At 39.8% G+C, this 16,017-nt stretch overlaps 1 protein-coding gene across 8 annotated transcripts in view; it reads left to right on the top strand.

The window, feature by feature from the left end:
• The window catches only part of OCA2 (OCA2 melanosomal transmembrane protein), a 298,538-nt gene that overhangs the window by 47,967 nt on the left and 234,554 nt on the right, over nucleotides 1-16,017 (top strand). For all 8 annotated transcript variants that reach the window (XM_059927745.1, XM_059927747.1, XM_059927740.1 and 5 more), the window contains one exon: nucleotides 13,845-13,943. In XM_059927745.1, coding sequence (XP_059783728.1) covers nucleotides 13,845-13,943 — 99 coding nt within the window. The remainder of the gene's footprint in view (nucleotides 1-13,844; nucleotides 13,944-16,017) is intronic.

Raw genomic sequence — 16,017 nt, 5'->3', positions numbered from 1 at the left:
GACATTCCCAGATAACAAAAGCTGAGGGAGTTCATTACTCCTGCCTTACAAGAAATGCTAAAAGGAGTTCTTCAAGCTGAAATGAAAGCACACTTGACAGTTACTTGAATCCACATAAAGGAAAAAGAGCACTGATAAAGGAACCTACATAGGAAAATATAAAACACAGTATAAATGTATTTTTGTGTGTGTGTGCGTAACCCTTTCTAGCTTCCATCTGCTTTAAATGAAAATTGCATAAAGCAGTAATTATAAATCTGTGTTGAATGGTCTACAGCATATAAAATGTAATATATAGCCAATAATAGTACAAAATAGGTTAGAGGGAACAGAGTTATATAGAAGCAAAATTTTTGTTTTAATTGAAATTACATTGATATTAATTCTAAATAGATTGTTTTAAATTAAGATGATAATCATAATCCCCACAGCAACCACTAAGAAAAAAGCTAAAATAATAAATGGTAAAAGAAACAAGAGGGAAATAAAAATGGTACAATAGAAAACATCTATTTGACTCATATTATATTAAATGTAAATGAATTAAACACTAATCAAAAGGTAAAAATTGGCAGAAGGCATAAAACAAATATTTCAATGATATACTTACTATATATGAGACACCCTTTAGAATCAAAGACAGAAATAAGTTGAAAGTAAAAGAATGGAAAAAAATATACCTTGGAAACAGTAATCAAAAGAGAGGTAGAGAGGCTACGCTAATATTAGACAAAAACAATCTTTAAGACAAAAATTGTTACATGAGACAAAGAAGATTTTATGATAATAAAAGTGTCAATCCATCAAAAAGATATATAAATTATAAACATATTTGCACATATACATCACAAAAGATAATAAGTTGCATGATTCCATTTATATGAAATGTCATAGAGACAGAGAGTAGTTACTGGATACTAGGACTGAGAGGAGGGAGGAATGGGGAGTGACTGTTAATGGGTATGAGGTTTCTTTTGGGGGTAATGCTAATACTCTAGAATTAGATAGTGGTGATGTTTGCAATACTTTGTGAATAGACTGCAAACCACTGAATTGTACCCTAAAAAAAGCAAGAGGGTATGATATCTGATCTTGGAAATAATGGGAAGAATTCAGGGTAGGTTAGTATTGTTCACTACCATTGTGACCAAAGGTATAAATAAGAATATTAAATTAGTGGTTGCAATAGACTCTTTATGTACCCCCTCTTCAGGTTTGATTAATTTGCTAAAGCAGCTCACAGAACTCAGGAAACCCATTTACTTACCTGATTACTGGTTTATTACAAAGGATAGTAAAGATATAAATGAACAGCTCGGTTAAGAAATACCTAGGGCAAGGTCCCGCATGCAGGAGCTTTCATCCTTGTAGAGTCTGGGGACTCCCAATGTAGATGCATTCTGTTTCACCAACCTGGAAACTTTCCAAAGCCCGTTCTTTTGGTTTTTAATGGAAGCTTCAGTACATATGCATGATTCAATACATAGGCCAATGATTAAATCATTGGCCATTGATTATTGATTCAACCTCCAGCTCTTCTCCCCTCCTTTGAGTTCAGGGGTGGGATTGAAAGTTCCAACCCTATAATCAAGGTTGCTTCCCCTGGCAACAAGCACCCCCAACCATCCCTATGGGATTTCCAAAAGTCATGTCATTAAAATAAACTCATTTGGGGTTGAAAGGGGCTTGATATGAATAATAAGGCACCCATTTCACCTTTTTGGTTCTGAAGTGATTTCAGGAACTGAAGACAAAAAACCAAATACTAAAACAAAAGATGCTCCCATTGCTCTTATCACTTAGAAAGGGTCTTGGGAGCTATAAGCCAGAAACTGTGGATGAAGATCAAACTATATATATATTTATTATAAATCACAATATTACAGGAAGTTCTACCCTCATGAATGGGATTAATGCTCTTATAAAGGGGACCCCAGAGAGTTCTCTCACCCTCCTTCTGCCATGTGAGGATTCAGTGAGGAGTTGGCAGTCTACAACCTGAAAGAGCTTCCTTGTCAGAGCCTGACCATGCTGGCACCTTGATCTCAGACTTCCAGTCTCCAGAACTGTGACAATAAATTTCTGTTGTTTATGAACCACTCAGTCTATGGTACTTTGTTATAGCAGTCCCAAACTGACTAAGACAGTGGTCATGCAATCATCATTATTTGTAACTACTACTGCAAATAATCTACAGGAATTAACTGAAAAACTATTGAAGCTACATGGTAAAGTAACAGAATGTACTAGAAATAAAATTTTCTATCCAGAAAATTTTCTCTTAAAGTGCATCTCATTCATAATAAACAAAAATATGCAGAAATACTGAATGAGATGCATGACATTTATTAATCAAAATATAAAATTAGCAGAACTATCAAAAGAGAGTTGCATGGAAATATAGGTTCATATGCTTAGAAAAGAAGGCTAAGTATAAAGAAGATAAATTAATATATAGATTAATGTAATCCATAGATTTAATGAAAATAAATATCATGGACATTATAAATAGCAATGTTGACATCTGGCTCTAAGGCTGTCATTCACGCTCCAAAAATGAGAAAAAACAGATAATCCCCCAAATCACAATTTTTGGGGAACATATCAGAGAACTGATGTCACAGGCCTACTAACTAGCCATAAATCTAGGAAAAGATAAGTACCTCCAATGAGAAGTGGAACACTGGCATTTTCTAACTATAGGCAGAGTACAGGATGAATATGGGGACATAGTAAAAATAGTAAGAAAAAAACAGCTGAATTAAAAAAAATGAATTTCTAAAGCCTGAGTGTAAGCTAGCATGAGAATATAGGATCCCTGGGTACCACAGATGCAAGGGGTGTGTGCACACACTTGCAGGGTCTTCTCCAGCAACTTTCAATGGGCACTTAAGAGAAAGGCTGGGGACAGGGTGGGAGACAGGGTTGTGATACATCTTTGTGCATGGTGTGGGGTAGGATCTAATTTAATCTTTTGCATGTGATTATCTAATTGTCTCAGCATCATTTGTTGAAAAGTCTTTTTGCCAAATTAAATTACCTTGGCTATTTTTAGAAAATCAACTGGCCATAAATGTAACTTTTTTCCCCCTGGAGGCTCAATTCTGTTCCATTGCTCTATATGTGTATATTTACATCAGTATCACACTGTCTTGATTACCGTAGCTTTGTAGTTAAGTTTTTATTTGTTTATTATTTATTTATTTAATTTATTTTTGGCTGCACTGAGCGGCAAATGGAATCTTAGTTCCCTGACCAGGGATGGAACCTGTGCCCCCTGCAATGGAAGCACAGAGTCCTAACCACTGGACTGCCAGGGAATTCCCAGGTTTTTTTTTTTTTTTTCTTTTTAATTTCAGAATCTTTATTGAGTAGGTTGATTTGGAAATTTACCATTTCCATATAGCCAACACAATTTCTTTCCATTACACTGAAATTTGTTTGAAGTGTGTTTAGTACCTACCATTATATGGCAATTTAATATTCTGTTCTATAATTTACATGATACATTAAAACCTTTTGAAATTTTTAATACAGTATCTGAAAATCTAGAATAATTTGAAGATTATACACTGAAGTAGTAGTGCTTTTAGGAATATAATTCTGTACATGCTAACTTCTGGCATGTAAAATGTACATAGTTACAGAAATTTAAATTTCTTGTAGTTGTTACTTATGTGACTGTTATCATCAGTGTCAAGTGATTCAGCTTTGCAACTGAAAGAGAAAAGATCTTACTTGTACCAAATTATTTTAAATACCAGAACCACTGAACAAGGGAGTGAATTACATGTGTATTGAATCTACTGCTGGTAGCATACCGTGGAAGTGACTTGTACTTTTGTTTCAGAAGACGTATTTCTCTTTTCTGTTTCTTTTTTAAAGAAATGTAAAAACTAAACTTATTAGTCATATTGTTGTTTTTATGTATTATTAGTCTCCCATTGATTTTATTTTATTTTTTTATTATTTTTTTAACATCTTTATTGGAGTATAATTGCTTTACAATGGTGTGTTAGTTTCTGCTTTATAACAAAGTGAATCAGTTATACAAATACATATGTTCCCATATCTCTTCCCTCTTCCCTCCCTCCCACCCTTCCTATCCCACCCCTTTAGGTGGTCACAAAGCACCGAGCTGATCTCCCTGTGCTATGCGACTGCTTCCCACTAGCTATCTATTTTACATTTAGTAGTGTATATATGTCCATGCCACTCTTTCACCCTGTCACATCTTACCCTTCCCCCTCCCCATATCCCCAAGTCCATTCTCTAATAGGTCTGTGTCTTTATTCCCATCTTGCCATTATTTTTATGGGAGGTTAGTTTTAAATCAGTCTGACAAAAATAACTATCAGATATTCTGGGTTTATATTTATTCTTCCAACTATGATTAGCTCTTGCTTTTAAAACTCCCCATTTATTTACCAAATATTTCTTAAGTGACTATTTATTGGGCTCTGTGTTAGATATGCGAGTTTTCCCCAAGTTCCTCCTTGATTTAAAATGTCTGAATGTACATTTGGGAGTAATTGACTTAACAGATTATTAGCAGAAACTGCAGTTTAATAAGCTCCATTGAGGTCATTTTACTTAGAGCATGTCAGTAAGTCAACAAGCAGGTAAAGCCCTAACCTTCATTCCCAAGCCAGAGCCTAAGGGGCAGAGAGTATAGAGGTAATTCCCAGTGGAGTTTCCTTTTCTCTTGGCTCAAGCCAGATTGAGGACGTTGGCAGTGCCAGTAAGAAAGGGGGACTTTTTAATGGTGCCAGGAGCTAGCCACAGTTGACTGTAAGCAAGGGGAAAATGCTGGGACAACTGCCTTATATTGGGTTGACCAAGTTAGTGTGAATGAAGTTTTGGAGGACTTGGATACAATTTCATTTAAAACCTCAGGGTGAATTTTTTAATGCTGTGTATAATGTTAAGGAGACTAGTAGCTTCTTACTACATCACATGCTGGGACCTACAGGTTGAGGACCTCTTTGTTTCCTATTCTCTACATTTCTTACATGCACTGAGGCAAAAAGAGCAACTAGAAGAAAACTTTGTTACACATACCTACCTATCTGAATCTGTGCATACAAGCTGTTTTTTTCTCCTCCAACTAAGGATGAACTTTCCATGCCCCTAGCAAATGTAGTAAGTTTTTTTAAAAAACAACTTTATTGAGATATAGTTTACATACCATACAATTTTCTCATTTAAAGTGCACAATTCTCAACATCAAAAGAAACCCCAAACCAAAATAACCTGATTAAAAAATGGGCAGAGTACCTGAACAGACATTTTTCCAAAGGCATACAGATGGCCAACAGACACATGAAAAAATGCTCAACATCAGTAATCATCAGGGAAATGCAAATCAAAACTACAATGAGGTATCACTTCACACCAATCAGAATGGCTATTATCAAAGAGATAATATATTTTGTATCTTTTGTGTCTTATATAATTTTTTTGTCCCTTATTTCCTCCATTACTGCTTCTTCTCTTTATTTTTTGTAGTGACATATTTTGATTCCCTTCTCATTTCCATTTTAATATATTTTATAGATATTTTCTTTGTGGTTACTATCAAGATTCCATCTAACATCCTGAAGTTACAGCAATCTAATTTGAAATGATATCAACGGTGCTGTTTTTACTCATAACACTTCTGACACCAAATGAGAGGTTTATTTCCCTCCAAAGACTGATACCAGTCAATTCTCTGATTCTCTGCAAACATCAACTGGATGTTTAACAATTCAATTAAATTCCATTCTGACACTATCTACCTGGAGTTAGAGTCAGATCCCACTAGTTAAGGGCTGAGTCCCACAAAACTCTTCCCGCTTCAGATGCCAGTCACAATTCCTGGGCCTCCTGTACTTCTATCTAACTGGCTATAAATTTGGGGTTCCCATGACCCCCTCCTCAGGTTTGATAATTTGCTAGAATAGCTCACAGAACTCCGGAACAATCTTTACTTATGTTTACTAATTTGTTACAAAGGATACAACACAGCAAGAGCCAAATGGAAAGGATGCATAGGGTGGGGGAAGCACAGAGCTCCCATGCCTTCTTCAGGTGTACCACCCTCCCAGAACTTTGGTGCATTCACCCACCTGTAAGCTCTCCCAACCTGTCTTATAGGATTTTTTTTTTAATGGAGATTTCATTATGTAGGCATGATTGATTAAATCACTGGCCATTGGTGACTGAGTTCAATCTTCATTCCCTCTTTCCTTCCTTCACCACTTAGCTAGATTTCCTCTGAATTAGGGATCAGCTTGAGGTGAAATTTTAAGTTCTTCTCAGGAATTTCCTGAGCTTATGTGTGTGGCTTTCTAAATTCCTTTGTATACATGCCTAGTTTTGAACATCCTAATTTCCCAGACTCTCATGCCAATCTCTTTTCTGGTCTTAGATGTTCTATTGTGTATCTCCACCCATAATCTCTTGCCTTAGGTGCTTGTGGGTTTGTTGTCCCCTTGTAGCTTTTATGAGCACTGCTTGCTGATTTTCCCATCTGCATTCGGAGGTATATGAAATAGAGATGAGTACCTTTCATCACGCATTAATCCTTCAAGTATCCCCAAGACAACTTAGGATAGACATACACAACAATTTTCAAATAAGGTCATTTCTGCTCCCTCTAGTTTGAAGGATTGGGGGGAACTGGGAACCAGACTGCCACCTGCTCAAGACCAAGACCACCCCCACACCAGGGATGGAGTGGGGCAAAGGCAAATAAAATGCCCCCAAACTTTCCTATCATTTTGAAGATGGTCTTTTCTCTCTTGATTGCTGTAAACCTTTGTTTTCCAGAGCTCCTACAAAGTTGGTTCAAACAGCTTCTGGTTTATGTGAGGTTTCTATGGACGAATGAGAGCTTGGAGTTTCCTAGTTTGCCCTTTTGCTCTCTCCTTCTTTTGGAGTATTGTTTTGCTGTCTGTAGAATTCTTGGTTGACAGATGTTCTTTCTGCACATGCTGTTGAGCTGCTCTAGTGAAATTTTCATTTCATTTATTGTACTTTACAATTATAGCATTTCTGTTTGTTCTTTCTTTATACTTTTTCTTTGTCAATATTCTTTACTTTGTGAGACATCATCCCTATACTTTCATATAGTTCTTTAGATATGGTTTCCTTTGGTTCTTTGCACATATTTGTTTTTTAATTTAGAAAAAAATTTTCCTTAATGATATTTATTTTTTATTGAAGTATAGTTGATTTAAAATGTGTTAGTTTCAGGTGTACAACAAAGTGATTCAGTTATATATATATATATACATATATATCTATTCTTTCTCAGATTCTTTTCCATTTTAGGTTATTACATTAAAAAAAATTAATTAATTTTTGGCTGCGTTGGGTCTTCGTTGCTGCATGCGGGCTTTCTCTAGTTGCGGCGAGTGAGGGCTACTACTCTTCATTGCAGTGTGCGGGCTTTTACTGTGGTGGCTTCTCTTGTTGTGGAGCACGGCCTCTAGGTCTATGGGCTTCAGTAGTTGTGGCACATGGGCTCAGTAGTTGTGGCTCACGGGCTTGGTTGCTCCATGGCATGTGGGATCTTCCCAGACCAGGGATTGAACCTGTGTCCCCTGAATTGGCAGGCGAACTCTTAACCACTGTGCCACCAGGGAAGTCCCTATTACAACATTTTGAATATAGCTCCCTGTGCTATAGAGTAGGTCCTTTTTGTTTATCTATTTTATATATATATTGATAGTTTTTTTTGTTAATCCCAAACTCCTAATTTATCCCTCCCACTCCCTTTATCCCTTTGGTAATCATAAGTTTGTTTTCTATGTCTGTGAGTCTATTTCTGTTTTGTAAATACGTTTATTTATATCATTTTTTAAAAAGATTCCACATATAAGTGATATCATATGATATTTGTCTTTCTCTGTCTGACTTACTTCACTTAGTATGGCAATCTCTAGGTCCATCCATCTTGCTGCTAATGGCATTATTTCATTCTTTTTATGGCTGAGTAATATTCCACTGTGGTATATGTATATACCACATCTTCTTTATCCATTCATCTGTTGTTGGACATTTAGGTTGCCTCCATGACTTGGCTATTGTAAATAGTGTTGCTATGAACATTGGGGTGCATGTATCTTTTTTGAATTAGAGTTTTCTCTAAACATATTTAAAATAGCTGATTTAAAGTCTAGGAAGTCCAATGTCTGGCTTTCTTAAGGGAGTGTTCCTATTAACCATTTTTCCCTCCCAGTATATGGGCCATACATACATTTGCATGTCTCATAAGTTTCTGTTGAGATTGGACATTTCAAATAATGTGGACTGGGACAAAGTGAGAGAGTAGCATGGACTTATATATACTACCAAATGTAAAATAGATAGCTAGTGGGAAGCAGCCGCATAGCACAGGGAGATCAGCTTGGTGCTTTGTGACCACCTAGAGGGTAGGAGGGAGATGCAAGAGGGAGGAGATATGGGGATATAGGTACATGTGTAGCTGATTCACTTTGTTATAAAGCAGAAACTAACACACCATTGTCAAGCAATTATACTCCAATAAAGATGTTGAAAAAATAAAATAAAATAATGTGGAAACTCTGGAAATCAAATTCTTTCACCTTCCTAGGGTTTATGGTTGTTGCTGTTCTTTAGTGACTTTCCTGAACTAATTTTGTTAAGTCTGTATTCTCTATTGTATGTGGCCATGGATTTCTCTATTCAGTTAGCTTAGTGGCTGGGCAGAAATATTCTTAAATGGCTGGAACATGTACATCTCCCTGCTTTTGCCAAGGGGCTGTGTGTGCATACTGGGATAAGCCTTCAACATTCAGCCAGGCACTCTGCCTTATTCTTCATTTCTTGCTTGTGCAGAACCTCAAGGTCAGCCAGAGATGAAAGCTTAGTGCCTTCTCAGGTCTTTCCTCTGCATAGCCCTGGAAATGCACACAGCCTTGTACATGTATGTGGGTTCTAGATTCCCAGTAATGTGTTGGAGCTTTCCAAAAGCCCCAACCAACACCTCATTCCCCAGCTTTTCCTTTTAAGTGTTTTGGTCAGCTTCTTGTTAGCCCCAACTATATTGCTGCCTCAGGTAGCTGTGATGTTAGTTGCTGCTGACTGTGACAAATGCCCCTGAGGTAAAGGCTGTCCACTATGGGAATGCTGAATTAGGTCAAATACAGACAATACCTGTTGAGTGGGGGTTTCAGGATACTGCCAGACATCTCAGTGACAGTTCTCTGGTAATGGAAATTTAGAGGTGCTCCAACCCTAATCCTTCTTCCTCAAGGGGCTACCAAGCTGCTGGTTTTCACTGTCATTGCAGGGCTGTTGGTTTTCAAGTTTACCATGGAATGGGATAAGGGATGTGGGAATAGGGCAAGTTAAAATGCCACTGTTCTTGTCAGTATTCAGCCATTATTCTTGAATAAATGCTCCTTGGATTGTTGCAGAGTTTGGTTTATTTCCAAAGTTCTGATAATATTGTCTTGACAGTTTTTGTCAGTGTCTGTTCCTTTTATGGAGAGAATTTTCTCAAGTCCTTACTCTGCCATTCCTGCTGTTACTTCCTGCTGCTTTCATGTGAAAGAATGTCTCATCACATAATGATAATAGTTTTGAGATACTAAGTGGACGTACTTTTCTATCCCTACAAAGGCACAGGAAGTTTGGATTTGGCTTAGAACAAACAAATTGTTGCTCAGTTTTGTATATCAAACTAGGAATAAAAAAATAAAAATGCATAGCATCAGGATGATAGCTTTGTAAGGCTAGCAGGGAAGTGCTGGCCTGGCTGGGCACATCACTACTTGCTGTGGTCCACCTAGAGGGTATGTTAGCATTGCCAGAGAAGTATCGGTGTGGGTGGTCTGAGACAGATCCTTGGTCTACAATCCTGAGCAGGTTTGCTGGGGACCTATACCTCCCATCTGCCAGCATACTTGAGGAGCCTGACAGGGATCAGAAAGGTAAAATGTGAAGACTTTGCAGCAGACATAACAGAGAATGCTGGAAGCTTGCACATTGTCCCCAGGGCTTGGTGGAAGCAGCACTGTTGTGATGAGGGGCATATGGTTCCTACAATCTTCCACCGATGGGGTGCAATTGTGTGCATGTGGCATTCCTTGGAAAGGGAGCAACTGTCCTGATCAAGAATTTGAACCTTGAATGGAATGAATGCATACATAAGAAGAGACTTTTAAATAGTAGACTGACCAACTACTAAGTGACATCCTATTCTCCAGTTCATCAAGGTGACTGGGACCCATTTATAGAAACTAGAGTTAATTACTTACACATGAAAGTGATACAGTGGGTGTTCCAACTCTGTTCAAATGGTCTTCCTTGCAAGATGGTTTTTGCCCATCCCTTCCCTGAGTCAACATGGTGGAAAATTTGGAAAAGACTTTATTACTGAGAAGGAAAAGACATTGGGAAGTCTTTAAAAATTAGTCTCCTTTTTACATAGTTTTTATGTAGAATATTATTTAATCTCATGAGTTATTTAGATTAATCAGTAGTTTTAACTTATTCTTTTGCTAATTTTAGGCTTACTTCTGGACTTTTACAAATTATTATTTTATCTTCAAATAATTTTAATCTTAGAGACAAATTACAGAATAATATGAAAAACTTTCATAAACTGTTCATCCAGAAACTCCAGTCAAGTTTTGCCAACTCTCCCAATAATGCCCTTCCTTTATAGCAAAGGACCCAATTTAGAAGCACATATTGCATTGTGTTGTGATGTTACTTCAGTCTCCTTTAGCCTAGGATTTTTCAATTTTTTCTTAATTTCATGATGCTGAACCTTTCGAAGATTAGGGTCCTGTTATTTTATAGAAGATTCCCTCACTTTTGTTTGCCTGATGCGTCCTTCTGACTGGATTCAGGTTATACATTTTTGGCAGCAACAGCAGAGAAGTGAGGCTGTGCACTTCTCATTCCATCATATTAGGTGGTGCTTGCTTTCACTTAGACCCATTGCAGACGATGTGCACTTTGATCACTTGATTAAGGTGATGTCCACCAGGCTTTTCCATTGTGAAGTTGCTCTTTTCCCTTCTGTAATTAATGCTTTGTGCAAATGTCAGTATCTCATTCCTCATCTGACTTTTTTACCCATTAGCTTTAGCATCTGTTGATGTTTCTTGTCTGAATTAATTTTTACTATGATTATCCAAGGGCTCATTAGCACCCTCTTTTGTGCTGGCATACTGGTGTTCTGGGGACTCTCTGCAACGCTGTCGGGATTTTGACACTCGAGTCTTTGTTCTCCTTTTTCCTTCAGTCACGGTCATTCTCATGAGTCATTCTCTCATGAGCTCCACTCCAAACTCTCAGCTCCAAAGTCCCCCCTACCTCCTTGCCTCTAACGGCTCTTCTCCATGTGCAGTGTCCACGCTCACACCTATGACTGTCTTTGCCTATGTCTGCCCCAGAGCTGTTCGGCCTGGGAAAGCTTCAGGTCCTCCACTTCTGGCCTTCCTATCCTCTTATGCCCAGCACTTCCTTGAGCTCGTCAAGCTTCTCAGCCTCCTCCCATGCACCCGCCTCTTCCTGCTGGTGCTGTGGAGAGCTTCCCTCCTCTTCCATCCTGTGCCCAGGACTGCGTCCCTTTGCCTCTCTCCCACCCTATGTTCACTGCTCCTCCAGCACCACCGCAGCATTGGCTCTCCCACTCCGACCCTCATGGGGCAGATGCCCTGGCAGAGACCCTCGCAAACTTCCAACCCCAAGGTTCCCAGCAGCAGTCCTTTCAGGAGTTGATTCTCTCCCCTCTCAATTTTATGATCCCGGGCAGCTATCCCAAACTTTTCCCACTCTCCTCGGTGTTCCTCTCCTCCAGCACACAGCCAGACTCCTACTTCAGAGGGAGAATTTGGGTCACCAATCTTGAACAGCCTCGAGTCTGTGTCTCAGTTAGTGTGCAAAACTGACCAATGATGCCAGGTGAAGCTGGTGGGTCTCCTCATCCCTCTGTCTTCCATGAGGGGTTGGACTCTGAAGAGTTCAGGTTCTGCCTCTAACTCTGAGCTTATCACCCATGGCACCCACACTCCGCTCTGTGGCGGGGCTGTCCACATTCCCTCTTTCCTGCACTTTCCATTCCACATGCCAGGGGCATAGTGAAAATTGCACAGGGACATCTGTGGTGGCAACAAGCACAAAAGGCTGCCGCTCCCTGGCTGTGGTGGCTGAGTCTCTGGGCACCAACCTGAGGTGGTGCCCAGAGGACACTCGCTGGCTCCAGACAGACTCCTTTCCTGACTTCAGTGTGACATGATGGGTGCTGTTAGATACAGGTCAGGGGTTCTCTAATCCGTAAGACCAGTCTTATTGTCTGTGTCACAGGTGCATGCTTGAATGAGAAAGAGAGAGTGGATGGAAATATTTTTCTTTGCTTTGCTCTGCATTTGTAATCTGAAGTGCTGTTATTTTGCCAGATGAGTGTATCACAGCATCCACAGAGGTTCCACATGGCCTGGACCATGGAAGGGCAATGTACAAAATGACGTATTCCCAACAATTAGGAATGAACATGATTTCCACAGCTTTTCATGAAAAGCTGGCTGCTTTTTAACATCTTATGTCTTTTGATGAGGTGACCATGTATGCGGGGTGGGGGACTCTGTTGTGCCTATGCCTTTATTTCCCTCTCACAAAGCTGCTGACTTGGATACGTTTATGGACGGGCCAAATCACAGCAGAAGGGGGTCTTGTGCAGTGTGAACCTTTGCTTTGCTTCAGTTGTGGCTTCTGTTCCCCTGTGAGCCCCCTCCCTGCTATCTTGGTTATCATTTCATTATGACTCCATCAGCCTGACTTCTGCTGCTTAATCTCTCAAGGGAAGCTATTAGAATATTTTAAATGTGTGATATTTAAATATTGTGGTTTTAGGAAACAGAATTTTCTGAATATAAACAGGCCCATCAGATTCTGAATGGTTTTCTTGAGGAAAAACTCTGCATGGAATGGCAAAGATGGCTGGAACATATTTTAATGCTAAAGTGAGCCTAAAAGTATTGATCCCACAGCATCTAGTCTATGTGAGTTTCTGCTTTGCACTTCCAATCTGGTTTAGGCTGGGGAGGAGAGTTGTTTCTAATTTTCTTTCCTAAAACTCCAGCTTTTTACAATTCAGATATAACACGTGAAATTTACCATTGACTCTTCTTTTTTTTTTTAACATCTTTATTGGAGTATATGGCTTTACAATGGTGTGTTAGTTTCTGCTTTATAACAAAGTGAATCAGTTATACATATACACACGTCCCCATATCTCTTCCCTCTTGCATCTCTCTCCCTCCCACCCTCCCTATCCCACCTCTCTAGGTGGTCACAAACCACTGAGCTGATCTCCCTGTGCTATGCGGCTGCTTCCCACTAGCTATCTATTTTACATTTGGTAGTGTATATAAGTCCATGCCACTCTCTCACTTTGTCCCAGCTTACCCTTCCCCCTCCCCGTATCCTCAAGTCCATTCTCTAGTAGGTCTGTGTCTTTATTCCCACCTTGCCCCTAGGTTCTTCTGACCATTTCTTTTTCTTTTTTCTTTTTTTTAGATTCCATATATATGTGTTAGCATACAGTATTTGTTTTTCTCTTTCTGACTTACTTCACTCTGTATGACAGTCTCTAGGTCCATCCACCTCACTACAAATAACTCAGTTTCATTCCTTTTTATGGCTGAGTAATATTCCATTGTATATATGTGCCACATCACCTAAGTGTCCATCAACAGATGAATGGATAAAGAAGATGTACCACTGACTCTTGGGGCACGTTCTTGAATCTAGCCACAACCACCAGTGAGCACAGCCATCATTTTGCGTTGGTGATCCCTTTCCTTCACTTTGTTTTTCAGGTCTCACCCTCCTTTCCCCCAGTTCTTCAGCTCCAGTTCTAAAGACCCCTGCTTTACAGAAAACACACCTTTGCTGAGGAATTTCTCACAAGAGAAAGGGTGAGGTGTTTTTTTCTTTCTTTCCTATAAAATTAAGAAATCTCTGAGCATTATCCTTTGCACTTATGCTGGAGAGTTTCTTCCTGAGATATGAATTTTTACCTGACATGTATGGTCTCTGCTAGATCCTTGTCAATTCAATGTGTGTTCATGATTCTAGTGGTTGTATTCTGTGCCTTATGAATTGCCAAGTAACCTTGAGCATAACCCTGCAATGATTGAATAGCACATGTACACACTCATGCATGCACACAGCTGGGAAAGGCCATCTTGCCAGGCCAGGGCTTCTCAACCAGGGTTGAGGTTGGCACTGTCAGGGGACAATTTTTGTTGTCACAAATGGGGGAGGGGTACTACTGGCATTTGGGGTAGAGGGCAGGGATGCTGCTAAACATCCTGCATTGCACAGGACACGTCCCCGCAACAAGGAGTTATCTGGCTCAAATGTCAGTAGTTACGAAGCTGAAAAATGTATGATTTAAAAGAAAACTCTACTTCCTGTAAATCTGAAGTTCCTTTTGAGGATAAACGTGGGTGGTTCTGGAACCGATGAGCAGAGTTGATCTGTAGGATGAGTTACAGACTCTCTCCCTCAGGGTGAAGGGCCCCTGGCTCAGGCCTCCATCCTCTGTTCTGAAGACAAACTTCCAGAAGCTTGAGCCATATGTTTGGTGTCCCCCGACTGCCCACACATTCCAAACGTGGTGACATTGTCATGGGCCTTCCTTTCCTGCCAACTGACCCTTGCACTCGGCCTCTCTCCCACAGCCTCTGAGGAACTACCCACCCTCTCTCCAGCCCTGTCTGTAAATGTTTGGGGGGGGGAATCGTCCCACTTTAGGGTGCATCAGAATTTTGGGGTGCTCATATGCCATGTGGGTTCCTGGTCTCACCGTCCTAAGACTCAAGTTCACAGGATTTGGACAGGGTGTAGGAGTCTTGATTTGTCACTTCCCAATGCAGAGCCAGTGTGGCTTCCTCCAGGAGACCCCTGATGACAAGTTGTGTTTCCCTGAAAAAGTTCCCACTTAGCCCATTTTACTAAAGGGACCTCCTCTCCTCTCTGGCTCTCCAGGTCAGTCCTACTCAAGTGTAACGGGGCTCAAATGTCACCTCCTTCGTGAAACCTTGGTTCCTCCACAACTCCTTCAAGAGTCAATGCTTCTTATCCTTTGCTCTTAAACACCAAATTCATGTCCTGACTTTGGAACTTGCTCTTGTGTCATCCGTGGTTATGCCTGCCAGCCCAGTGCCCAGCAAGGCCTCTACCACCGGGGGACAGCAACTCTCTTCCATCTCTTCTAATCAGTAACTTTGAAAACCAACACTTTACAATCTATTCCTTTTAATGTTTTCCTTTGAGTTCCTTGGTAAACTGTTAAGGCCTGAGATATTTTACAACTCATGCTTCTCTGGAAAACCAATAATGTGAAAGCATTTATCCTGGGCTTGTGGAACACAGAGACTGGCCCTGGAATGCTGAACTGTGCCTCATATCACAAAAATCACTTCAGAGGAGTAGAACATGAGTCAGGTTTACTTACAAAATGTTTTCCTTTTTTTGTTCTGCATGAGGCTTACTGAGGTATTGGTGGTGGCAAGGTCTTTTTGATGCTTTAGTTTTTGCCAGCATTATTTTGTTGCAGTTTTAATTGGATCAAATGGCTTATTAGGATAACATCCATTAATTTACATATTTTCAGAAGAGAACGTGTCCTTTTCAAGATGTTGAGGGCAGGAGTGTGCAGCTAAGAGTCAAAGCATGCCCCACACCTATAACTGACCAGCATGGTAGCCACATATCACACATGGTTATTCAAAGTCAAATTAGTTAAAATTCAATAAAATTAAAAATTCAGTTCTCCAGTTACACATTTCAAGTGGCCAATGAGCACTTGTAGCTACCATACTGGACATGCAGAGAACATTTCCACCACCATGGAAAGTTCTATTGCAACGCACTACTCCAGAAACAGTGACATAAGCTTTCCTCTTTCTACTTAAAAACAGTTTCCTTGGTTCCAATTTTAGTCACAGTTGTGTTTGTTCATCAGTTGAGAGGGTTTGTGATATT

The sequence above is a fragment of the Balaenoptera ricei genome, chromosome 7 (genome assembly GCF_028023285.1).
Source record: "Balaenoptera ricei isolate mBalRic1 chromosome 7, mBalRic1.hap2, whole genome shotgun sequence".
In the NCBI taxonomy this organism is placed as follows: domain Eukaryota; kingdom Metazoa; phylum Chordata; class Mammalia; order Artiodactyla; family Balaenopteridae; genus Balaenoptera; species Balaenoptera ricei.
The sequence above is the reverse complement of the archived record's forward strand: the minus strand, read 5'-3'. Positions and strand labels throughout refer to the sequence as shown.